A 26,693-nucleotide genomic window follows, 5' to 3' on the forward strand; every position below is an offset into this window, starting at 1 on the left:
TGGGTCGATCATTTATGATTTGATACCATTTCTTTTTTAAAGGCTAACAATTCATTCAAACTTTCATTCCAACTTCAAAAGGGTGGCATGTAAGTATAATACTAATACTGCAAATACAAGTTTCAGGAGACATATTTCCTTCAAAAAGCAGCTGCGTGATGGAAGGGTTAAATCATTAAATCCTGCCCTGTTGTGAGCATGGTCATTATGTTTCTCCCTCTCTTGTTCCCTGTGGATGCTGCCTGAATTTTTCTGCAAGTGAATTCATTGCAAGAATGCCTTTCATATCACTTTCTGGATTTGCTCAAAGGTGTGGCACTCCTCCTGGAGTGATCCCCGCTAGCAGCACAAAAATGTCGGCTGCCTTGGTCATTAACCCGGGTCCCCCTACTGCTATCACAGCCATTCACCATAGACAGAGTCCTGGTTAATTTGTCTGCTAATTCTTTCAAGCAGAAGCTCTATCCAGCAAGCATCATCAGCCTGTCCCAGGTCTGGCCCTTGGTTAGGGCAGGAGGGCCTATCTTTCAGTACACTGAATCCAATTTATCCTCTGCATTCAGTGGTGCAATTGTGCAAATTCAGCAGTTATCAAGGGGGCCAAGAAGAAGAACTTGCAAAAGTTCAAGTCGCAGCAGCAGGGGGGTGGAAGACTGAGCAAAGTGGAAACATGCCAAAATTTGTATTGGGATAAGGAGGAATTATAACAGCCAAGTGAGGTTAGAAGTGGCAGCCAGGATACTTTCTGAGATGGTGGCTGGAGATTCTGTCTTGGGGAAGACACTGACTGGGTTCACACAAAACAATGTCCCACACTCAAATGCTAAATATGGGTTAACTGTGAATTGTTGTTGAACCATGTGTTAATGGGGTCTCTGAACCAAGCTGGGCTAAGAAACCATGACTTATCGAGCATGAACAACCCATGAAAAGAAGCCATGGTTTCTTGTTTGGTTGTGCACCATGGTTGGTTCATCATGGCACAATGACCCACATTTCAACAATTACCCATGGTTTAGCCACAACTCATACACAACCAATACTTAACCTTTGAGTGTGGGTTATCATAGTGTCTGAACTCAGTCATTAACATCATGAGTAATGGAATGAAATACTAATAAAGTATTTATGATCCCAGTCTAAGATGTGAGGTAAGAAAATGTAATTCTTTAGTGGTAGTATGCATCCAGATTGTTTAGATCCTTTCTCTTTTGTGGAGGGCAGGTTGGCAGCCTTCCAGTGTGGAAACTCAGCCTGCAGTGATGAATCTGAGAGGCCACATTCACACATTAAAGTAATTTCTTTATGCTGTTGTTAGGACTGAAGCCAGCCACCTGAGTTTAGGAAGGAAGCCTGCTAGCATCTGTTCACCAAGAGCCTGTTCCCCCACAGGGTTCCAGGCTCAGCCTGGGCTAATCATTAACCTCTCCCAAAGATTGATTGACCAAAGGGCACCAAGAGACATCACTCTTCTGTTTCTTGCTGGGATCTGCAGCTGTCGAGAGCCAGAGAATAAGTACAGCGAACCGTGGTGAGTCAACTCAAAAAGTGGAGGGGTTCAGTCTAGAACAGCCTTTCCTAATCTGGTGCTTTCCAGTTGTGCTGGACTATGACTCCCATCATCCTCAGCCAAGAGAGTTCTTTGAGGGTCACTGGAGTTGACAACTGCCCTAGCTGGAAGGCACCAGGTTGGGGGAGGGGGTCCACAGACACTGCAGGCTCCAGGTTTTTGAGGGCCCTTGGACAAGGTCTCCTTCCTTGGGGAATTGGCCTACTCAACATGATGGCGTTCTCAGTATGTTGTAGTGTGCTTGGCTCTGTGTTCAGGATTCAAGCCAGTCCATTCCTCTCCCCATCCCCAGGAGTCAGGCCATGTTCCAGGGCCACTGAGCATGCTCACTCCTGACTAGGATGTCCCTAAGGACCTCTACTTGAAGGTTGGCCAGATGACTGTCTTGTTTGATGGCATCCTCTATCTGATGCACTGCCCAGTCCAAGTCTCATGCAATGCCAGAAAGCCATAAGAAGGGGTAGGAAGAGGCCTTGAAGTGGCTGATCAGGCATTGGCACCTGGACAGGGAGGCACCCAGGTCACCTGGTCACACTCTTCCATACTATAGTGAGATGTCTTGCATATCTGTTTAAATGAGCTATTTTTAAAGCTGTGGTGGTGCATATCAACATGCATATGCAAAAATTATGCAACCTGCTGTGCTTCCTCATTGGTCCATTTTTTGTGTGTGATGCATCTCCTCTTTTCTGGAGATGCCTAGGTGGCTACCTTAAATGGTACCACCACTGGAACTCTGGAAAGAGAGGGAATGATCTACAGAGTTGTATCCTGCAGTGTGCTGTGGCCACCAGAAGAGACATCACCGTCAAGGGAGGCCCTGCTCAGCACAGAAAGGATGCCAGGCCCAGAACCATGGGCCACAAATCTGCATAAGATGTACATATTGTGCATATACAAATTTAGGATAATTACTAAGCATTCTTTAAGTTTCATGGACAACAAAGCCAGCAAATTGATTTCCCACCCAAATCATGCCAAATGTAATTAATTCATTAATTTGCCCCTCCAATCCTCTGGATCAACTGAAATCAGTATTTCCTCTCCAATGACAATGTAATGGTTGTGAATAGGTTAAAAAAGTGAATTAAAAAGTGGCTGGAAAGCTTTATCATGATACACACATGCACAGAGAGAGAGAGAGAGAGAGAGAGAGAGAGCAAAAGAGAAAGGATCTAAAACAAGGCTGGGGGAAAACATCATTAGCACCAGGGTGGGGATTGCAGCATGTGCAGAAGGAAGAGCTCACCTTTCCCTCTGCAGCTGCGGTCCATCCTTTGAAAATCACTCCTGTATGGCAATTAAGTTGATGAAAAATCCCCCTGTTGGCACCAGTGGGTGCTCAGGGCTGTGGGAGAGAAGAGCCAGGGCCCTGGTATATAGATTTGGGCCAGGGACCTGGCAGGCCAATCAAATCTCTCTCAACCTTGTATCTGTTCATGGTTCTCCCTCCAAGGCAGGACCAGAGGGTCTCTCAACTAGGGTAGCCACATATGAATTGTCAAAAAAGAGGAAATTATCACTTCAAAAGAGATTAATAATTTGCATAACATTTATATATGCTAATATAACTGTATTAGAAATAGGTAGAAGTAATTATAATTTAAAAAGAAGTACAGTACCTCTCACCATAGGATCAAAGACTGTGCCCGGGTGACCTGCAGCCCCTTCAGGCTGCTGCCCAGGTGTGGCTGGGCAACAGCCGTTCTCGCAGCTCCTTTTCTTTACAACCGACTTGGACTGGATGGACTTCGAAGAGAAAACACCTTCAAATAGAGGAAAGAGCTCTGCCTGTCTTGGTGTGAGGAGGGAGGAGGAGAAAAAAAGCATTCATTGTATGAGAAGATATTGCTCATGTAATGTTGGATGCCATCCGTAGGAAGCCTGGAGAAGCAGATGGTTTTTCTTGGTGGAGGGTGGGGAGGAGGTGGAAGGCAAGAACCTGGGCATGAAAAATGTAAAGGATGGGTAGGAAGACCATCATCCTTTCTTAGGATTGTTTCGTGGGCATGTCCATCTCCTGATAATGACACCCACAAATGATGGCTTGCAGGTGTGAGTCGGTCATCTATTTGGAGCAGTAATTCCCAAAGGGGGCGATGGAAAGATCCAGAGGGCTGCTGGGTTTTTGGTTGTTTAAAATTTGTAGTAGAGCAATAGATCTAATATAAAGAAAGAGGCATGGAGGCATTAGGGTTGTCACCCAAGAAGAAAGGGGGTGGCAGTCCCAAAAAACGTGGGGACCACTGATCTAGAGCATAGCATTGCAAGGCTAAACTACAAAATATTTTGAATGCAAAGAGGGCAGCTGATCCTCACTATTTTGTTTGACTTAGTGCAAGCAGATCAGAACCCCCACATGTGGGTGGGGGAGGTTTAAACCTTCCAACCCAGCCACTTTGATTTCCCTTCCAAATTCCACACACTCACACCCTGCCACTACGGAGAGTAAAACTAGAAGAAACTGCCTTGGCATCTACGGAAGGCTGGTTTGTTTAAGACCCCTAACCCTGCCCTACTCATACACAGTGGCTCTGATTGAAGCTGGGCTCCTGCCTGCTTATGCTAAAGCAGCCCAAATGATAAGGAGCAGTCACATGTTACATATTTAATGCTGTGTGCAGTTTAGCCTTCCAATACAAATGTTTTGCAATGAAGTCCATTCACACAGACTTCCTGCCGTGAGCAATTGATCAAGTGACGGAGTGCTGCAAAATTCCAGCGATGAAGACTTGGCTCTTCTATTCAAAGAGCTTGCTCCTTGTTGAAGTAGCGAATGGCACAGTAGCTCTTTCTGTCTGTGTACATCGAGATAGAGAGAGAGAGAGTTGCATATGTACAGAGAGGGAGAGCTGAATGCAGAACGTATTATGTAAACAACACTACCATTGATTTTTCTATTTGCAGTTCTCTTAGTCTTCCCACTGTTATTTTTCCCCTTGCAAGTCTGGGCAAAGATGAAGCACCAAGACTCTTCTCAGCGATGAACCATATGACTTACATAGCTGCTTCTTCCCTCCCCCCACCCCACCCTTATAACATGCAGGAAAAATGTCTGGTAGCCTGAGGAAGAGGCGCGTTGGAATTGTGGGCTATGGACATCTAGGTATGTGGCACATCTTGACAATTTCCCTCTTCTGTCCATCATAATGTTAAGATGGGTCTCATGAATTCCTATATCAAACTTTGGTTTACTAGTGCAGGTGGGAAACGTGGATTCCACCACCATTATGTGTGCCCACCTCAGGCAAAACTGTCCAATGTCCTGTAGTAATATAGATTTTTAAAACAAATTTCAAAACAACATTAAAAACCAGGAATGAACAATTTTATTAACCATTTTATTGTGTCCTACTTTGGGGAACAGAGCATTAGTTTTAGAATCCTACCACACTGCCATATCTTCTGAAAATTGGTGGTCTGGCTCATGAATTTGGTGATGATGAGTCCTCCATGCCAGTCCTTCTGTGGGCCACAGTGGCACTCTCCCTTCCCGGGGAATCTGCTTTATATCCTGCAAGAAAGCCTACTGGTTAGCTAGCTGGGCTTCTCTTCATACCAATGAATATAGAATGCCCTTCCTACGAAGGTTCACCTGGGAGCCTACATTGTTAGTTTGTTTGCCACACAAAGACCATTCTTCTCTCCCAGGAATGTTGGGGATGTGGTTTATTTTTTTCCTGTCCTTAATGACATGAAGGTCTCTGACTCTTCCATTAGTGACACAAAGCCTTGGGGGATGAATTCTGACAAGAATCAGAGAAATTCACGCAAACATGCCAAGCTTTTGGAGATGATTTTTGTGTCTCTGCAGGAAACAGACTGGGATATGGAAGAAACAGAGCCAATCTCTACATTGGCAATGCTCTTTTCCCACTTTGTTTCTCTAGGCCAGTATCTAGTGAAACGGCTCCTAGAAAATGGCTTCCAACATGGCTTGGAATTGGCCTTTGTTTGGAACCGGGATGCGGGGAAGCTGGAAGAGACAGTGCCAGCAGAGCTGCAGTTGCGGAATCTGACTGATTTCTTGGAGTGGTGAGCAAGCAAGTCTAGCCAGAGATGGTTTTTGGCAGGGCAAAAATAAGAAGAATGAACCCACCATAAATCTACAGGCACATATGACCCTGTGTACACCCTCCGACTGTTTTGGACTACTGTTCCTAACACTCCTGACCAACAATCATACTGTCCAGGACTGATAGGAGATAGAGAGCCAAATATCTGGAAAGCACAAGATTGGAGAAGACGGAGGTCCATCCATGGCATGGCAGCATCCCATAAATGCTCTGGCTTCAGCCCTCTGGGCCAGCCTTCCCTCAACCTGGTACCCTCCAGATGTTTGGACTACAACTTCTGGCTATGCTGACTGGGGATGGTGCAGGATTTAGTTCAACACTTCTGGAAGGCACCAGGTTGGTGAAGCTGCTCTATGCAGAGACCTGAGGGTACATCTCACTGAATTGCAGTGGGGCTGAGTACTGAGCAGACATGCCTGGGACTGCACGAACCATCAATAATGAGGTTGGCGTTCACAAGCACAGCACCAGCTTTGCATACAGAAAATCCCAGATTTGGACTCTGGCCACTCTAGGTTAGTGTGGGAAAGAGCCTGCCTGAGATTCTTGAGAATCACTGCCAGGTCATGTAGGCCTGTTGTGGGTACCTCTTGGCCCTTCAGATGATTGGCTTACAACGTCCACTATCGTTTATCACTGGGTGTGTTTGCTAGGACAAATAGGGGTTTTGACCAAACCGTTCGGAAGGCCACATGTTACCCACCTCGGGGTAGACAGTCTTGAACTAGGCGGGCCAAGGCAGCTTCATTTTTATTTAGAGGCCACTCAGTAACAAAAGTTCTCAAGGTAGCCCGCACAGAAAAAGAAATGAGAAACAATAAATATGCATAAAATATTTTTTAAAAAGCAGTCATTGAAAAGAAAAATCTCTTTGCCTGGCACTGAAAAGATAATAGTATGGATGCTAGCTAACCTCCTTGAGCAGCGCATTACAGAAATGGGGTGCCACAACCAAGAAGGCCCTCCCTGTTGTAGGTTCTTGACAAAATCCCTTTTGCAGTGGCACCCAGAGAAGGGCCTCCACAGAGAGAAATCGGTGAAAGCAGGTGAAACTGTTTGCTTATCTAGCCCAGCACGGACTTCTCCAGCTACACAGAACCTCTTTCAGCCAAAAGCCACATTCCGTTTCAGGGAAGCTCCTGGGATGGGGGTCATTCCAGTGGTGGATGAGGTTGAATGCAGAAGGTGGTAAGGTCAACACTAGCAGCATATCCTAGTTTGAAGCTCTTACTGCTGGTAACAAAAGGATTGGAGAGTCCATTGTGACCTTTAAGAATGGGAGGAGATGCAATTGCAGAAAAAGGCTAGGAAACCAACGAAAGGTCAGTGGTTGAGGAAAGGGGCATGGCTATCCTGGGAGGGTTGCATTGAGATTCTAGGCAGGCCAGCTTTGGCTTCCAAACCTCAGGTGCTGCACCTCTGGTCCAGTCTGGCTGCCCATGGCTTCCCCTGATCGCAGGTGGCAAAGCATCTTTCCTGGAACTTGACACCTGTTCTGTTTGGAAAGCCAGAATCTGGGACCTTCTGCATAGAAAGGAAGTATCCTACCACTGAGCTCTGGTTGCTTCTCCAAGATGGAGCTGATGTGGTTAATTTTTAATTGCGGGGGGGGGGCACATGAGACTGAGCAGTGGATCCCCACCAGGCTCCCCAGGAGCATCACAGAGTGAGCAGGAACACATATATTGTTAGGCCCTGGATATCCACACAGGAATGGAGAGATGTAGTTATTGTATTCATTCATTTCATTTCAATACTGCCCCGCAGCCAAAGCTCTCCGGGTGGTTTACATAGCCCATAAAAAGGGATGATAAAAAATATCATAAAATCAGACAAAATTAAGCAGTTTGAAATAGCTAAAATGGAGACTAAAAACAGACAATAACAAGGAATGAGAGAGAGAGAGAGAGAGAGAGAGAGAGAGAGAGAGAGAGAGAGAGGAGGAGTCAAGGAGGAGGAGGAGGAGGAGGAGGAGATGCACATCACCTGTAACTTCAGCAATTCTGGGGTTAATCATGTATCCCGTGATTTGAGATGGCAGCATGCTTCAGACCCATCCTTCCGGAATCTCTCCATGAGGTCATCCCTGCAAAATTATATGGGGTATCCATGCTAATGTAACCTTTCCATAATACACCTTTGTGGAAATGTCAGTCACAGGTAAGTTGTACACTGTATGTCTCAGTAATGACCAAGCTGGCTCAAGCTATCTGGCTGCCCGAGGCAAAAGACAAGGTGTCCCAACACCAGCCCACCTCATTCTACAGAATCCACTGGACGAGCTGTTGAATCTGACCTCAACACTGTCAGTTCAGAAGGCTAATTTAAAGCCAAAAGGAAACTGGGTGTCACACAAGTGCCGCTCCCCAAGGTTTAGCATCACCTGCTTGCACTAGCTGCTTCAGTCTACCTAATGAAATTGCTGATCCCATATAATGGTTATGAATTCAGGGATAGATTTATCCATGTGTACTGAAAACAACCTACCGAGAGTGGCTTGACATCAGTACTGATCTAGCTTTCTTACTGTGTCTGTCTGCTCTCTCCAAAGCCATGCCGACATCATTGTTGAAGTGGCACATCCGTGCGTTGCCCAAAATCATGGGGAGTCCTTTCTCCAAGCTGCAGATTTCATGGTGAGGGTTCCAAGTGCCTCCAGAGTATGGGTGTTGAGGTCCAGGGCTGAATTCCATTTTGGAAAAGCTCTTGGGAGCTGCTTTCCAGAGGCTGGCAGAGCTAAAATGTCAGCATATTTCAGCTGAAAGTGTTTGCTGCCAGTAACAAAGTATTAGGAGAGGTGTCGTGACCTCCTAGACCAGGTAGGTGCGGGGAAATGTGTAAAATTAGGAAAACACCAAAAGATCAGTGGTTGCAGTGAAAAGAGTGGGATCAGGGGAAGGGGACATGCAGAAGAGAACCACTGAGGGCCAGTTGGGAATCCAGGCAGGCCAAATTTTTTCTGCAGGCCTGAGATGTAACACCTCTGCTCCAGAGAGAGGCAGCTGGCACCAGTACATTCTGTCCCCTGAGCAAGCACAGGCTCTTCAAGGCGAGTGGGCGAGTTTCCTCTTCTTGCTTCTTTCAGTGAAAATAATCTTTCTGGCCAATTCCTACAATCACATACAAGGTCAAATGACCTTCACATCAAGATCATACTTCCTCACTTTTAATGTTTTCTGTCTTTTTATCTCTGAGTATTATTTAACCTGCATGCCACCAAAATTTCACTCTGGGTTGATCATTTATGATTCTATACTATTTCTTTTTTAAAGGCTAACAATTCATTCAAAGTTGCAGTGGATTCTGTCCCGCTGAGCTCACAGTGAGGTTTTGTTCTTAGTAAATGTGCACCAGATGTTGCTGTCAATGTACAAAATGCTTTACAGGTCACATATCATTTTATACATGCAAGAACTCTGTGAGCTACTGCTTGTGTCCACTCAATGAATGTTGTGAATGAGTGGAATAGATAACTACTTCCCTCCCCTTCAGAGATCTGCATCCAGATCCAGTTTTTTGGTTATAGAGGGGGACATGCTGCAAAGAATGCTACCAAACGGCCTCATAAATGCACTGCATTTATGAATGGCTGTAGCAGTCAGGGCCGGCATCGAGGGTAAGCATGGCTGGGCAACTGCCATGGGCTCACATGTCAACAGGGCCCCCCTGGCAGAGAACACTCTGTGATTGCTCCTCCTTTTCTCCACTGCACCAGCAGATTCACCTGCCTGTTGTCCCAGTGCAGATCCTGGGCTTGGTGGTGGTGGTAAGAAGCAATAGATGGCACTTGTTCACTGGAGGTGGCCGTGATGACAATGAAGGGAACTCACTTAGGAAGGGGTGTGTTGCCCCAGGGCCCTCAAAACCCCCAAGGCAGCGCTGATGCCAAGGACCATGCTTAATTTTATTTATTATCCCTTCTTTTCTCTTGCAAGGAACTCAAGATGGCTTACATGGTCCCCCTCTTCCCCTCCATGTTATCATTACAGCACCCTGTGAGACGCACCCAGGAACCAACCCAAAATTACCAAGTGAGCTTCAGGGCAGCTCACATCCTGGGAGTGAAGCTGGGAGGGCCATGGGTCCATCGCTCCTCCTTTTCAGCTTAATGGCACATCTCTGATGTGCCTGTTCCCCTGAGATGAGACTCTGACTGCATGGAGGATGCTTCCACAATGGAGGAGATCCAAGATCAGATTTCCTTCTCCAAGGTCAGTGCTCTCCTCTCCCGGAGGAAGAGGGAATCGTGGCTCCTAGGCAGAGCTGAGTTCAAGTTTTGAGGGCCCCTGGGCAAGACACCCTCAATGACAGACAACTTGATAGCCCGTACTCAAGGGTTGAATATGACTTGTCAGTGAGCTGTGGGTTGTGGTTGAAATGTAGGTTAACATGTTGTCTGAACCCAGCTGAATTTGCCCAATTCCCTGAGGCCTAGAAGAGGTTCAGCTCCCCTGATTTAAGGAATGAAATTCACCACCAGATGTAGTGATGGCCTTGAAATCCTTGCACATCCCTAACAAAAATCCAATCCTATCTGTGATTGGGGCACAGAACAAAAGATGCCTGAGAATCTATGAAACACAGCTGGAATGGATTTGACAGAATCTGTTCAGTCCTATCTGGCACTGCTAAGCAAATAGGTAGGGACATGAAAGCTCCGCGTTTCTGGGTCCTCTCTGCCACTCACAACTTCCAGCCACTTCATTGCAAACATCTCTATGTCCACTAGGTGGGCTCACCAACAGCCCTGGCGGATCTAGGCACAGAGCTGAAACTGCGTGAAACTGCAAGAAAGACCGGACATACCCTCTATATCCCCAGTGGGGCATTATGGGGTGGCCAAGACATCCAAAGACTGGATGAGGCAGGGATGCTTCAGGTAAGATCCCAGGGAGGGTCATTGCATGGGAAGGCAGAGTTGAGAAATGGGAAGGCAGAGTGAGAGGAGTAAAGGAAGAAGCAGACAGCAGCTGACCTACTGCGAGGATTATTAGGATTTATTACGTTTATATACTGCTGTTCCTCTGTGATGAAATTCAAGAAAGCCTTAATGGGGTCTCCAGCAGGTCACTGATCCTGGCACTGACCGGTCGCAGGCTTGCTTAGCTTCAGCAAGGTGGAAGGCTCTTGTACTATAGTGAAATACTGCCTGGTTAATATACAGTTCAGCACAGATATTACCCCCTCAAACAATGCTTATCTCCAAAGCCCTGGCCCTCGCAGCCTCCGAAGCTCATGTAGGAATCCAAGGAATCCCTACTCCCTGCTGCCAACATCTCATGGAAAAAAAAAAAAACATGTTTCTTGATTCCTGTATAACAGAAAAGGGTGGCAGGACACAAAAAGGGCCAGGAGAGCTACACATTGCCCACTCCTGCTGTGGACCAAAGCTCCTAGCATAGCATGGGGCCAGATTATGTAGGGAAGCAACTAACCCACAACCAGATGATGATGATGATGATGATGATGATGATGATGGAGGAGGAAGAGGAGGATTTCATTTCTGTACTGCCCCACAGCCAGAGCTCTCCATGGTGGAACCACTTGTAGGTTTGCAGTGCCTTGGCACAGACATGACCTCGGGTTCAAAGGGCTATTGTCAATTACTGTAGTGCTTCTAAGTAGACAAACACTGCTTTAGAATTCTTACATTTCTTATTTGATCCTCATACTGACTCTGCAAGGAAGACAGACTCTAGGCTAAGCTATTGGTTATTATCTTTGCTAGTCATATTAGCGTGTCTTCTACACCATCAAGGTGTGTGGCTGTCCCCTGCCCCACGGAGCTTACAAATTAAGCAACTAAAAGGAAGGGAAATTTGAGGATATGTCAATTCTCTGACTCCGGTTCCCTCCCCACCTCTTTTCTAGGCATTAACAGTCACCATGGTGAAACACCCTGACAGCTTCCGGCTGGCGGGGGACCTGAGGAACCTTGCCCAAGGGGCCCGGCAGGGGCGTGTGGTGCTATACAGTGGCCCTGTGCGTAGCCTGTGTCCTCTGGCTCCCAACAATGTCAACACCATGGCAGCAGCCTGTATGGCTGCCCCTAGTCTGGGCTTCGATGGTGTGAAAGGCTGCCTCATTGCTGATCCTGAGTGAGTTCCCTAACCCCACCTGGTCTGTGGACATGTTAGCACTTGATGTAATGGTAGGGCTGCAGTGCATGGCATAATCCAAGCGTATTAGGATCAGCTGAGATTAACAGAATAGCAAACTGGCAAATAGTAGTGTAGCGCTGAGCATATTGGTGTTTGGCTGGAGAGACTTGAGACTGCACGAAAAAGGAAGAGATGGATTTGCCATGTCTCCAGGATGGTAAGACTATCAGCCCCAGATTCTTCCAGGCGCTTCCAGTACTTGGAAGAAAGACAGACGGCACACCATGGACTGTGGTGGACTGCAGTAGGTGCCATGTTGCATATCCAACCTCCCATTCAGGCTTTATTGAATAACAGGAACTCAGTTAGCATGGGTTCACCCCTTACATAGCTCATGTTTGTTGGGTTCATGCAACACGACAATCGTCAGCAAACATATTCAGAATGGTGGGCACATGTTCCCTGAAGCCTCACCATGGGTCAAATATCCCACGGAGGGCTGTCATGCTGTAAGGAGAGCTCAGTTTTGACGCAGTTTGCACAGTCACAGCATGGTTAATAAGCCACAGTGTCTTGTTAACCCCACCAGGCATGCCCGCTGGATTTTGTTGATTACTCTTGCTGGCCTTGCTTTCTGTGTTACGGGAACCCAGATGGCAATGCTTATTTGCAAGGGCAGAAACCCTCCAATAACCTAATGCCTATTGATGGGTTATTGGAGGGTTGCTGCCCCCAGAAATAAACCATGCTGCCTGGGTTTGCATGATATGACAAGTGCCAGCAACAGTAATCAAGGAGATCCAACCTGCATGCATAGCAGGAAAAATATATGACCATGGCTTATTGCCCTCACTGTAAGCAAAAACTGGCCCTTTGCCTGCAAGTCAATAAACCCACCCATCACGAGTTAACTTTGTATTATAACACAGAGCAATAATCTGGAAGCTGGGAAAAGCCACTTTCCTCCAGCTCCAGCGTGCAGCGAAGTTAGAAGGGAGCAGCAATGTCAAGGGAACAGCGCCACTACACCATCAAGTCTAACTGAGTGCATTTCTCTACTGCAGCCTCCCCAACTACCACGTGGTAGAGATTGAGGCAACTGGACCAGGCGGGTTCTCCGTCAGCACCAAGCGCAAGAACCCAGCTGCTAGTGGGGCTGTCACAGGGGCAGCCACATTTGCTGCTTTCTGGAGCAGCCTGTTGGGTAAGGACAGAACCTTCCCAAACCCGGAATCTGCTAACTCTCCTGATCTTGCACCAGCTTGCTTAAATAATGACTTGCACAGTAACCGTGTCTTTATCCTTTGCTACAGCATCTTAAATAAAGACATCTTTTGCAGAGTTGTAGCCACAGAAGGACTTCTAAGAGCCAGGCCTCTTGAGTGATGTCCCACGTGGCTCCTTGTGTTTCCAGCTTTCTCTTTTCTTTTCTCGTTCTGTTCCATTCTGTTTCATTTTCTTCTTCAAAAGGCAGTCTCTAGCTCTTTTACTTGTGCAGATGTAAGGATGAGAATACAGGCAGTATCCTGTATGCCACTATTTGCTGTTCTGTAGCCAAAGCCGCACCTCCCATGCAAAAAGGGATCTATCTGCAGGCACAGAGAAATCCCAAGGTTTGCAAAAGTACATACAACCTGGGGGATGCGGTGGAACATCAACCAGCACTACAATAAGTAAACACGCTCAGCTGGCAGAGAATGTAGCGTGTGTGCACACGTGCTTGTGCGCGTAATGGTATCCTGGACAGGGACATGGCTGGCAGGCAGACTCCCTGAACCGAAACACTGCATTTTACTGCAGGTTTCATGTTTTACCTAATTGCTCATTAAGCAACTAAATCACATATGGTTATATTAACTAAATCACATAAGGTACACCAGTGTTCTGGCTGTTCTGTACCTCCAGTATAATTTCTGAAAACGGTCCTGAAAAGTTGGCCATTTCTTAATCCTAATCTTGACCATTTGGGCCTTTTAATCCAAATCCTAATGCTTGCATTATAATAGAAAAAATGATACTCCTGCTTTATAGGGTGGTCAGGTGCAAAAGAGGACAGAGTTCCTGCACCTTTAATGGCTGTGTAAAAGAGGGCCTTTCAGCAGGTCTATGTAACAAGCCACCTCTTCTAGGTTCATATACTGATAGCAGAAAATTCCTCTTCTAAGGAACTGTTGAAAGTGCCGGAGTTTTTCCAGTTTCCCATCTGGCCACCCGACTGCATCCTTCTAAAATCTGATGACCTGATGGTTTTGAATATAACTTTTGTCATCTGTGGCCATTGCCCATACTGGATGTGACTGATGGAAGTTGTGGGCCAAAACAGCTGTCCACCCTTGAGTCATATAAAAAACTGATTAGTAGAATTATATCCTCCTTTACCACCCAGAAAAGGCCTAGTGAGATGCTAGGACTGTGCAGACATCATTAAGCACTCGATGCAGGACAGGATGATGCATCTTGGACCCATCCTGACCTTTTATGCAGATTCCGCTATTCATTAAAATTCTTAGAAAATTTATGTTGAACCTTTCTAGTGAAGGCATCGGCAACCCATGGACCACAAGCACCCCCTAGCACTCCTCCTGGGACCCCTACTCACTTTTGGGTCACATGGATGCTGTGACCAGTGACGGGTGAAAATGGCTCCCAAACCTCCCCGAGATGCCCTCCCATGGCCTAGGAAGTACAAGTCTTACAAGAGTTCAATTGTGAAAATTATGACAAATGCATTGTGTTCCAAAGAACTAGGCAGTTGAGTGGATAGTGCCATTATACAATTCAGTCACTAGGTGGCATTAGACTTCATTGTATATGGGTAGAGTCAGGAGGCTGACTCTAGAGTTTCTTGAGGCTGTTCTGTTTTAGAGAGCTAAGTTTCTTAGTTAGCTACCCAACAATTGAGGAGTGAATTCAGGAAAGCATTGCAGGTGGAAGTAACACCAGTGTCAAGCCTGGAACAAGAAAGACTGTAACCCTTTGACCCACTTACTTGGGAGCCAGCTGCAGATGTATATAGAATTGTAGTGTTCACACAGAGCCAAACACTAAGTCCTACTCCAGAAAATATGGTGGAGACTCTGTGGGCAGGCCGATTTTTTATGGGGGAAGAATGCAATTCTCTGGGCTCTGACTAAGCTCTTCTCTTTTCATTTCTGCAGTATGCCAAGGTCATGGCGGTCGAGTCTATCTCTGCTGAGCTTTAACACAACTTTCTCAAGAATACATGCTGAGGATATTGGTTGGCACTAGAGGTTCAGTAACAGAAGGAAAGAAGGAAAGGAAAGACAATAACAACTGATCAAGCTGACATACTGGCTCCTCCTGCCCTCTGTGATTTTAGTCCCTCAATAACAGAAACATTTAGCTAACAATGGCTACAGCTATACCTTGGCCTCTTTCTTTAAATCAGTATTCCATACCCTGGTGCCCTCCAGATTATGCTACATTGCAACTCCCATCATCCCCAACTCTCTTCCAGATTATATTACAGCTCCTAACATCCCCAACCTGAATGGTCTATGCTCAGGCTTGAATATATAAACTACCCAACTGGCAGATGTCCCTGGAGCCATTTATAAAGATAAAAATAAACAAATACAACTAATCACCAAAGCAATAACTCCAACAAATAAAGTGTTAAAAATTAAAACATTAAAATATTTAAAATATGAAAGAGACAGAGATAAAAGTAATCATCAGAGCAACACAACAAGGGTGATATGCCTGTTTCAGAACGAGACACCTGGGAACTAAATATATAACATAAAGACACAGGCATACCTGCCGGGAAAGGACATTCCATGGATGTTTTTGTCTAACAACATGTGGAGGGCCACAGATTGCCCACACCAAGCCCGGTAGAATTTTCAGTCCATCAGCAGACTAGCCTCCTTCCCACCACCCATTCACATCACAATAACTTTAAGGATATTATACAGTGTGTGCTTCCTTGAGACCAAGTCATAAAAGAGTCAACCAGAGAGAGCCTCTCTTGTAATTCATGGAGATTTTAGAGAAAGTGAGAAGCTAAAGAGACTAGGGAAAGAGTCTGATCTGCCTTCCTGAATATTCATTGCAAATAAATAAATAAACAAACAAATAAATAAATAAAAGTATATTTTTGGCAAACCACTGGACTGTTTTTTCTTCATTTTTCCCATCCTTTTAGACCCATGATACTTAAAATTCCACTTGCTTTTTTATTCTTGACATTGTATTTTGATTTAAGGCAGCCACCAAGTTAACTTATCAGTGTAAGAATACTTTCTAGGGAATAACCCTTACAGACCTCAGTAGAATTACTCCTGAGTAAACAGAATTCATTGAGTTCTTTAAGAAAAAAATCCAAATGTCATGGTCAGACTATATTTCTGTTAGGAGCAATCAAACATACACAACATTGTGGCCAAACTTTTGAGACCTCCTGATCAGGGGATATAAAAGGCTGGGATGGGGAAGTGCATCAGTTAATTTAATGTTGAAAGCATGGTCAGAGTGTTCAAACGCAATGGAGGAAGAGCAGCAAACTTAAATGAAATTGTTCTACTATGTGTCACATAGGTTTCAGGTTACACCTAAGACTGCTGGAACAAACAGACACATACACCTAATGGCTGATTCATGTAATGGGTAAATTGGCCATTAAGTGCTTGTTTCAATAGTCCTAGATATAACCTGTTTGGGGAAGGCTGTGGTCCTTGGAAGGGGTGGGTCGAAGCTAAGTCTCCTGATGTTTCGGACTTCAAATCTCAGAAAACCCTGTCAGCCGCCAGCTGTTTTTGACTCCAACTTCCGTCAGCCTCAGTCAGTATGACCAATGGTCAGGAGTGCTGGTAGCTATAAGCTGAAACATCTGAAGGGCATCAAGTTGAGGAAGGCTGGGCTATTATATATGAAAAACGTATTGCTGTCCTGGAGAAAGGAACGAAACCATTGACATTCCAAAAACCAGAGGTACGAGAGATGTACATTTTAATTACACTTTTAGCCAGCCTCGCGCTACATGCTGGGAATTGTAGTGGGCCCCGTGCCACAATGAAACTCAAAGCTTCTACACCCGCTTCCCTCTTGCCAGGAACTGCGCCCCCCGCCCACCTCTAGTTCCTTCCATACTTCTCCCCCAGTGCATTCCGGGAGCTGTAGTTTTCCCAATGCCTTGCTGATGTATTCTGGGACGATGATTCCCTATCTACTTTCCGGCTAGCTCATGAAGCACGCCGGGAGTTGTAGTTCTAATGTACCGTCCTCCGCTTGCTGGGAGGAGTAGTTTCTCCCATCTCTGCACTGTCAGCTTGGCCTTTAAGACAAACCGTTTTCTGGGGGCGGTCATGGTGTTAGGGGGTACTTTTCGTTGGGTTTCCAGCTTCTTCAGGGTAAGATATGTTTTTTCTAGGTCGCTTTGTTTCTTGATTTTTCTTTGCCTTGCCGCGGCACAAACTGGGCGGCATGGAAAGTGGGTGTTCGGTGGAAGGGATTTCAAAACAAGTTAGGAGGCTGTGAACGTGAGAGGATAGTCTTAGGGTGTCCTTTAAGCTCAGGCACCTGCTTTTGATGCCCTGAATGAGGATCGGTACTGTAGAGCATGTACAGAGTATGCTGATCCCCCTAATCCTCGTGAACGAGATCGTAGGCGAAAGTTTCTTAGGGAGAAGGGTGCGTCTGTGGACACGCCGGACTTGTCTCTAGAAACTTAATTTCTTCGATTGGGTAGGGAAACCCTCGCTTGCTGGGGCTGATAGGAATTGTGTTCCAACACTCCTGGAGGGTCTCCGGCTGGAGACGCCTGGGCTAGGGGCAGCGAGCTTCTTAGTAAGTCCGGGGGCTGGTTTCTTGCCGCATATGCTGATAGCTTCTAACTTTTCAAGGCTACTTTACAACCTGTTGTTAAAATGGATCGACCCTATCCTTGGGACTTAAGCAGGTCGGGTGTTGGCTGGAAAACTCGCGTCTCTGTGCGGTGTAGTCGAGTTGTTTTGACTGGTAAAGCAGACAAACAGGTTTCTGCTCTTTAAATGTAGGTATCTTTTTTTTAGGGTTGTGGAGAAATGGTTGCTTTGAATGGAATTGTTCAGCGGATTTTCAGTATTGTTGGAACAGAAATGGGGTAATGGTGAAGGTTATGGCCTACATACTATAATACCTATGGCAAATATCTATGATGACTGCTGCTTGTGGCTTCCTACTAATAAACACCCACACGGACAAGGATACTCATTTCACTCAAATGCATATTGATCAGGGTAGGCATGTGTGGCAATGCCAGCCCTTTCATTACTCTCATGGCTACAGTTTTTAAGGTTAAAGGTGCAATCCTACACATGTGTAGACATGCCGGGAGTTTAGGGTGCGTGTTGCTCCTCCACCTGTAGAGTACGTGGTGTGCCTCTGGCTGTAGGGATCCCTGGGTGCAATTTGGAGCTATTTTGCGTCATGCCGTGTTTGGGGTTTTGTGTGGAGAAGGCTGGGAGAGCCAGATGCAGCCTCTGCCAGCCTTCCTCCTGTCGGAATAGGGTGGGGCAGGCAGGAGAGACTTTAGCTGCCATTGGCCGAGCTGCTGTGATCCCCGCGAAGGTGCACAACAAGCATAAAAGAGCCTGGGAAAAGAAGGGTGGAAGAGAAGGCAGGGAGAAGGGGTGAGGATCGCCACACGTGGCAATGAGAGGCAGAGGAGAAAGCCAGAGGAAAGAAGCCGAGAGGGCAAGGAAAAGCTGGAGGCAGAAGGGAAAGACGGGAGACCTGCAAGCGGGCAGGAGGGGCAGAGGTGAGGAAATCCCAAGCCACCGTTGTGCATGTAGAAAAGATTCTGGGCTTAACCTTTCCATGGACGCAAGTGGAAGACTTTTGTTTTGTTTTTGTTTTTTTCAGTGTCACATGGAGGAGGGACTTTAGGGTGTCCTGCTGCATGAGCCAAGGAAGGATATCCCTTCCCTCTCCAAATACGATCCATGGGAAACCTCTCCCTGCCTCCCGGGGCTGCAGCATGGCATCTAACTTAAGAAAAACTCCCCACTGGCTCTTATAGAAAAATGTCACTTTATTTTTAAGCTGAATTGTGGTAAATGTGTGGAGGAAGGTTAATTCTTTCCTTTCCAGCTACGCTGCCTCTTGAAAACTACTCATGGGAGGTAATCTGAGAAAAAAATTCTACTGACATCTATTGATGCTTAAGCTCTATGGAAAAGATCTGGGGCTGTAGGACAAAGGCTGGGGCTAGAGCCCATCAACCCAGGGCTTGCAAAGCATTTGTCAGTAAGCATGTATGACTGTTAAATTATGGCCGAATGTTTGGCTGCAGGCCACTAATGGGACTGTATTGTTTTGTCTGCCTTCTTCCTCTTTGTGATCCATATTGGGTTTTGTCTCCAGGGCTGATTTCTTGGGGGAGAGCCTTTCGGGCCTCTGTGGATGTGATGTCCAGCAACCCCAGACCAAACGAGGCATCTGGACTTTACCATGAGCGGCAGCGCCTTGAGCTCTGTGCAGTCCACGCCCTCAACAATGTCCTGCAGGAACGGCTTTTTACCCAGGAGGCAGCTGATGAGATTTGCAAGAGGTAATTGGCTTGGGTATCTGGCTTGATGTTTCTGTCACTATAAGCATATCTCCCACCCCCAGTGTAGTTGGACTACAGCTCACATCATCCCAGCCCAATGGGTTTGGTGATGGGAGTTGTATTCCAGCACATCCAGGAGGCACCAGGTTGGGGAAGGTGGCTCTAAATTATTTGAACCCTATAAATAGCTATCTTTAGTATAGCTCCCCCCCCCCCCGAACTGGAAAACTACCACTACCCCAACCATCCTCTGACAGACATCTGGTTTAGTTTTCCAAAGGAAAACTAAAGTATATTAATAAATATTTTATTATTATTTTATTTCAGAATACTGGGGAGTTCAATTATGGGCTCAAAATTAGTAACTTAGAAAACACACCAATGGATGAGTGGAGGTTGCATAAGTGTATCCACTAACATGACTGTAATTTCAAGTTCTAAACTTGAGAGTTTGCAGAATGTGGAAACCGGATGATGGCAACATGGGGAGAAATTCATTTGGACTGGTGAACGTGCTGCAGTTCTGAAAACTGGCAGGTGGCTAGTCCTGAGTGATGTTCAGGCCTGCATGTGTATATAGGTGCCAGTTATGAATGTGGGCAGGAACTGTAAGAAGTGGTATATGGAAACTAATCTTTATTTAATTTTCAGGTTAAATTTTTAGGAATTTTTTAAAAGTAAGTTATAATTTAGTTGTTGGTCCTTATTGGACTAGATTTTGAGTAGGAAGGAAAAGGTGATTCAGATGTGTCTGGGTTTTGGTTTTCAGGGACATGTATAGATGACTTCTTGGAGTATGGAATGTATCACTTCGTGTTTTTATAATCATGAGAATTAGAAAACTGGAAGTTCTAAACAGAGGAGGACTATATAAACTGCCTTGGATTGCTGGCAAGAGCAGAAAAGACAGGATATAAATTCATGCTGAACTGGAGTAAATTCAGGGCTCCACACACACATCCTTCTACATCTTCCTGACATGTCAAATGGAAACTTGATGGTTGCCACGGTACTGTGGGAATGGTGCAGGTTTTGACTGAACTTGCCTGCTGATCCTAAATGGATCTATTTCGAAAGCAGTTCTGCAAAGGAATGCTGCAGACTCCTTTCTATGTAACCTGCATCTGCCACTTTCTGAATGGGGGACCTTCTCTTCATGTGCCTCGAAGCCATTGGTTCAGCTTGCTCATCACGGATGGGAGAGTCCAGCCAGCATCCCTGATGAGCAGAATGGGCAGCTCCCACGGTTTCCTGCACAAGACGCTGAGACACAGTTTCATTTAAGACCATTGGTCATCATGACATTTTAATTAGCACCATCCAGATAATACCTTGTGCTCTGTAACCACTTCAATAGAACAGGTGCAAGCCACATAAGTAAGCATCTGAAATACGGCTTCTTCTGCAGTATAGATCTGTTGATTTATAGTTCATTTATGCAGTGTTGTTCTGGGGCAAGTAGGAGCCTGTGAGACTTCCCCAGAGTACAATATTTCTCTGGAAAAGCCAAGACAACAGTTATACAGAAAGAAGTATACATCTTTTATTTTCAATGTGCTTTCCAGAGCAACTCTCCAGGGATAAAGGCCTGGACACCTTGAATCGAACAACAACCAAAATGAAACTAATGTGTGAAATACGGGTTTAAAAGCCAAATAATGTCCTTCTGGACAAAGTTAAGAGAGCCTAAATTTGCAGGAAAAGAATAAAATTGCTGCTAGTAGATGACCACAATTAACACAGTGACATCAATGAGTATAGTGCTTTAGTGTAGCATTCCCTAAACTGGTGCCTTCCAAATGCTGTGGACTACAGGCCCTCTTATCCCTGCACACAGACCATCATAGTGGTGGAACTGATAGGAATTGTAGTCCAAGCTTCAGGAGAGGGTAGGCTGGGCTAACATGAGGGAGAAATGGCAAAGGAAGAAGGGAATCAAGGGTTAGAACAGGTGTTCACATTTCCGATTGGAGCCTTCCACATTGTTTGGTCCCCAGCTCCTTTCATCCCTGACCTTCGTTGCTGCAAGGTTGCTTTAGGAATAAGGGGCAACAAGGGAGCAGGGCTGGGGCCATTAAGAGTAGTGGCACCCCAGCTTTTCTCCCATGTGTGTCCAGGGCTATGATGTTACATATAATGGGACCTTTTTTCATTTTTCCTCCAATAGGCTAGCTCCTGATGCCCGATGGAACCCACACCGCAGTTTTCTAGGGACAGGGAACTACGATGTCAACGTCATCATGGCAGCTCTCCAAAGTGTTGGGCTAGAAGCCATCTGGTGGGACAAACGCAGGTCAGGGAGTGAGCCTCTGCCTCCATCTTTGCGTCTGCCAGTCATTGCCAGCCTGGTGTTTTCAAGGATGGGGATGGCTGGTTTATTTTGTTTTTCCCCTCCGGTATACACGAGTCCCTTGCAAGCTCCAAGCAGCTGCAAGCTTTCTATCACTATGAAAGCTGGATTGCCAAGGGTCTGCCCCTTCCTTTTTTCAAGGCTTTTTTCTCTTCCTTCTGCTCACTTATATTCCTCTATCATCATTTTGCCAGTAGCCTGCCATTAACAATTATAGCTTACCTTCTAATTTGCATTATGCAAAAGGGAAATGGAATGAGGAGGACAGAGGGGAAACAGGCAAAGTCCGGTACTTGCACTTTCATATTGCTGTGTGGTGGTGAGGGGGAGATCCAAGTTGTTGGATTACAGTTCCAGTCAGCCCAGCCAGTAGAGGTCAGGAATGATGGGAGTTAGAACTCAAGCAGCCTCTGGAGGGCTGCAACTCTCATCATCCTTGACCATTCATTCTGCTGGCTGCAGCTGTCGGGAGCTGCCTTCCAGCAACTTTGGGTGGGATATGCATTGCCTACCACTGCTCTTGGATTACTATGCTTTCCTTGCCGCACTCCATGAATATCTTTCTGAATTAGGCCCCTGGAGCAGCTCTCCCTAGCAGGAGTTTTTGGGTTCATCATCAACGTCCCATCTAATGTGTGTCTGGGCTTCCTGTCCCTTCCTGTGAGACGTCGGCACTGGATTGCTGTGCGTCAGCATGAAGACATCTACTACAACCTTGACTCCAAGCTGAAGGCTCCGGCTCCAATAGGCAGTGAAGCAGATCTCAGGTATGGTAGGCTGGTGATGGTCTAATTCAGGAATTTACAAGTTGATGCCCTCCACATGTTTTGGGTAGAGCTCACATAATCCATTGGTTTTGGAGTATGGGGGTTGTGGCCAAAAGCATCTGGAGAGCCCCAGGCCTCCTGCCCTTGGTATCACTCTAGGAATGTCTCTCTGTTCGCTTTACAGTTCTTATTCTGTCCTCTTGCTCTGAATGTGAATTCAAGGTGCTTACAGAAAAGCATATCATACAATAAATAGAAAACTCTATTAAAGGACAAGAAAATTCATAGCTGCAGATAATAAGACATGGTAAATGGTAAGTGTTGCACCTTTTTCAGCCTGGACACATCTGATGATTCAGATGCACACATCTGAGGCCATCTTAGAACTGCCCGGGACCAGGGTCTCTGAAGTGCCACTTTGTTCTGTCTTGGGAGTGGTGGATTTCACACCTTGAAGGGGTTTGAACTCCTGCATCCCCACATCCCTAGTCACTGACCACTCGACAGGGGCTGGCAGGAGTTCAGGCCCCCTTCCTGGAGGTTGCTATTGAAGTACTTTGCCAAGTGACCATAGATGTGTAGTATTGGAAGTTGTGGGCTCTTTTGCATGGCACTGCCCTGTCTTAAGCAGTATTTTTTTCCAGTGATACTTTTGGCATGTCTCTTCTTTTAGCCACTATGCTAAAACTGGGACTTGTATCCAAGTAAAGAAACCAGGTGGCAGTCTTTGGGGCACCTACCTGAGAGTAAGGTCCATTGAACATGGTGGCATTTGCTTCGGAGTAAACCATAGACAGGGTTCTACTGTTGTTTAATTGCATAAGTTTGCATATTCGCATATCAGTATAAAACACAGACGTTTATAGCTATAGCTATAATTTCATACAGTTATAGCTAAAGATAAAATAGAAGCAAAATAATATTTTCTTTGTGTGCTTTTTGGGAGATTCATGCATGTGTTGTATCCATCAGCATTTCAGAGACATTCCTCCTTATACAGGAGGGGATACTTCTGCTATAATGGCATTTGCCATCTACAGTTTTTTACAATAATCGTATTAAAAATAACAAAGTTCATTTATAAAATCTGCTGAATGACTGGGCCACTTTTTAAAGTTGTTCTCTACCCCAAGCCCTGAAAATAGATTAATATCTTGCAGCTGTAGTTCAAAACTTCATTTTGTTGAGCTTTGACAAGTAATAATGTATGTGTTCTTGTCAATTGTTGCTTCTCCATTGCTGCTCCTTTTTCTGTTAATGCTGATTGTGTGCTGCAATATTTTTAATCAATGCAATTTTTACTTGATGACTTATTTTGGGATTGCCAGCTGCTGTGGTGATCCAACAGCGGAAAGGCAGGAGGATCAGCTTAAAATAAAATAAAATAACTTCAAATAGAAGCAAACCAACTTCTTGTGGTCTAAGGGGTTAGCAGACAAGAACATATTCTATTGTAATATCCTGGGAAAAGCTGGTAGGTTGTGTGCATAGAGCTTGGGAAGGGGATCAACATGGGATCAACCAAGCTAGCAAGGTAAGGAGATGCAAGACAGGGAATGTGAAGAGCACAATCTGGTCATCTGGGGGTGTGAAGCATGAATGCCATCTATAATCTAAACATTTGCTGGAGTATCAAAGCATAAAGGCTCAGTGGATGACCTCTTGCCCTCAAAAGCCACTGTAAGCCAGCTTGTCTGCAAAGGCACTGCAGTGCTTTGCCTGTCTTCTGCTCAAAGCCAGCCCAGTAACTCCTCTGGAATGTCATTCCTCCTTTTGATGTGTTGTACTCTGGGTGAGGTCTGACTGCTGCTGAGCTGGACGGGCCAGAGGCCTCTAGGTGGGAGCTGGCAAAGGGGCAAGGCTGAAATTGGAGAGCAGCTGCCTTGTTGCTTGCTGGGGTGCTGGCATTCTGGGAAGGCATATTTGGGGTCCTGCTCTAGCAGCTATGTTAGATTCATGATTTCCTCTTTCCCTGCTGCAGGATATTCCTTCAGGAGGTGCTATCTCAGGGCCCCTGCGAGTTGCTGCTGGTTGTGCCACAGGAGATGGGACAAGCTGGGAACTAACTGAGCACCGTCAGGTGATCCGTGGCACCCAAGACTTCACCTGGGCTTTGGTCTGAAGCACGCTGCTCCATCTCGCTTGTGCCAGTTGCTGCATGTGTTGGGAGAGGAGTGGGAGCAGTGTGTTTCTGTTTACACTGCCACTCTGAAAGCTGCCTTCCCCTCTCCTTCCCCAGGAATTGGGCATTTCCATCTTCTCCCCCTTTGTTTTGAAAGACTTGGCCTGTCCCAGGATAGTATGGAATAAAGGAGGTGGTGCTAAATAACAGAGGGTCTCCTACTGACATGACCAGTTAGACCATAATAGTCATGCAGGGGTCTTCTGACAGTGGCCAACTGAATCCCTCTGAGCTGGGGAGTTTATAGGCAGGACTTGACAATGATATTCATCCCCTTTTTAATCCCTACCCATGTGGCATTTAATAGTGTATGTATTCAATGTGGAGGTTTAGCATTTGACCCTCATGGCTAGCGGACCTCTCTGTACTGCTCTGATCTTTTTGTAAAATAGCCATTTCCGCTCATGCAACATAGTGGGTTTCTTGGGATAAGTAACAGTTTCTTTGTCTTTGCCTTAAATCTGTCCACTCATGGTTCTGAAAGGGGTTGCTTTGAAAGATATCGGAAGAGAGGGTGCATGTGGAGGAGCCAAAGATATCATGCCAAAGCTTGCATTGTTGAGAGGGACCTTTGTGAGAGTAGAGAAAGTACTTGGGAGATTTCAAGCTAAAAGCAGCTCTTTAACCGAGTGGGCTCTGTGGCGAAGTGGCAGGAACCCTACACTGGCACTTTTACCCCCCAAGGCCACAGCGGTCATCCCTGCCCCGTGTCCCCAATGAGCTTTGCTTCAGACCTCACTGTAGTGGGGGAAGTATGTATCTCCCCAACAGCAATATATTCCCTTGGTGTAATGCAGAGTATTTTGGGGTGGCCTGATCTTGAATGGGCAATAAAGACCTCATTTCCACCTGCTTCTGGTGGAGATGAAAACAGCTAAAACTGTTTTTTTGAAATGGATCAACACAGTTGCCTGAATTTTTGGACTGTCCTTGGGGGCATTGTGGTTGGTGTTGTCAGGGTAAGAGCCCACATTTCAATATTTACTACTCTACTCCTGGTGGAACAAGTCAGACTGTTTCTACCCTCTCTCGGGTCTTACCTGTAATGGCATTGGCAGGGAAAATGAAATACTTTGTAGACAGGGAATAGAAAAGGTAAGGGATTGAATTAGCTGGGAATGAAGTTTTAAAAAGTGGGGGGAGTATGTGGGGATCTGTGAAGAACTGCTATGCTGGAACCCTGAACTAGACTGCTGAGAGCAATTTTTGAGACCCCAGGTGGTGAGCACTAAATGGAGCTCCCCTGCCTTTACCTGCTGGCTGAAATTCAGCGGGGAAGCTTCTCCCAGCAACAGTATATTTTGGAGGAACCCTGGGCCTAGTGAATTTTTGCCTGTCACCCAACGGTTAAAAGTGCAGGATAGGGATAGAGGCAGTGATCTTCCTAGAAGTGGAAGCCAATGCTGCTTGTTTTTCCTTCCCTATAATACGGAAATGTATCCCTTGTGCCTGAGGAGGAAAAATTGCAGAGGAGTATGCAAAGCTTCTTTTGAAAGGTCAGAAACGAGCACAGGGCTGCCCAGCAATCGGGCAGTGGGAAGCTACTGCACTGCTTGAGTCCTTAAAGCTCCCATGACAGTCCTCCAAAATTTATGCCTTTCTCCTTACCACTGCCACAAATGTTGACATTCTTTGCAACCTGAGAGAAGATAAATGATGCAAAATAAATGAATGTGGCAGAGTGTGCAATTCTTTCGTACAAGGGAGATGGTCATAGCTTATAGGTATGGAGGGTTGGGCTGACTGCTTTAAGGGTGAGGGAGTAGGGTAGGAGGAAAATCTCTCACCTAGAAGTAAACAAGGAGTTCCATCTTGGCATTTGTGGGAGGTGGGAGGAGGAAGGTGCATATCTTCTACTATTTCACAGATGAAAGTACAGTTTTCCGCATACAGTGGCATGACCCCCGCCCACAGAGAACATCATTGCTTCAGTCCTGCCAAGCCTGTTACAAAAGGACTCTGCTCTACCATGTGGTTGCGTCTTGTGTTCGCTCCTTCTGCAGCAACCTGTCCTGTGCTGACTTTGGAAGCATGTATGAGTAAGCTGACATAACAACTCCATTATATTAAATGCACACACATGCTGCTAATCTCA

The 26,693-nt window shown here is 45.9% G+C and overlaps 2 protein-coding genes across 3 annotated transcripts; both read left to right on the forward strand.

Annotated features, from left to right (window-relative positions):
- The first annotated feature begins 1,451 nt into the window (after positions 1-1,451).
- Positions 1,452-15,875, forward strand: ASPDH (aspartate dehydrogenase domain containing). 2 transcript variants are annotated; one of them, XM_044444652.1, is made up of 8 exons: positions 1,452-1,531; positions 4,617-4,676; positions 5,461-5,605; positions 8,198-8,282; positions 10,376-10,525; positions 11,518-11,744; positions 12,812-12,951; positions 14,906-15,875. In XM_044444652.1, exons 2-8 carry the CDS (start codon positions 4,622-4,624, stop codon positions 14,941-14,943), a joined length of 840 nt encoding a protein of 279 aa, XP_044300587.1. In that variant the 5' UTR covers positions 1,452-1,531; positions 4,617-4,621; the 3' UTR covers positions 14,944-15,875. The 2 variants fall into 2 exon arrangements, with proteins under 2 accessions (XP_044300587.1, XP_044300588.1); XM_044444653.1 differs by having other exon boundaries at positions 1,493-1,531; positions 4,478-4,676.
- Positions 15,876-17,608: 1,733 nt separating this feature from the next.
- Positions 17,609-26,693, forward strand: JOSD2 (Josephin domain containing 2). Its single transcript, XM_044444574.1, has 5 exons — positions 17,609-18,507; positions 19,113-19,299; positions 21,467-21,592; positions 22,222-22,416; positions 24,398-26,693. The coding sequence occupies exons 1-5, from the start codon at positions 18,402-18,404 to the stop codon at positions 24,480-24,482; spliced, it is 699 nt and encodes a 232-aa protein (XP_044300509.1). The 5' UTR covers positions 17,609-18,401; the 3' UTR covers positions 24,483-26,693.

This window comes from Varanus komodoensis, unplaced genomic scaffold, assembly GCF_004798865.1.
Source record: "Varanus komodoensis strain SLA01 unplaced genomic scaffold, ASM479886v1 scaffold45, whole genome shotgun sequence".
In the NCBI taxonomy this organism is placed as follows: Eukaryota; Metazoa; Chordata; class Lepidosauria; order Squamata; family Varanidae; genus Varanus; species Varanus komodoensis.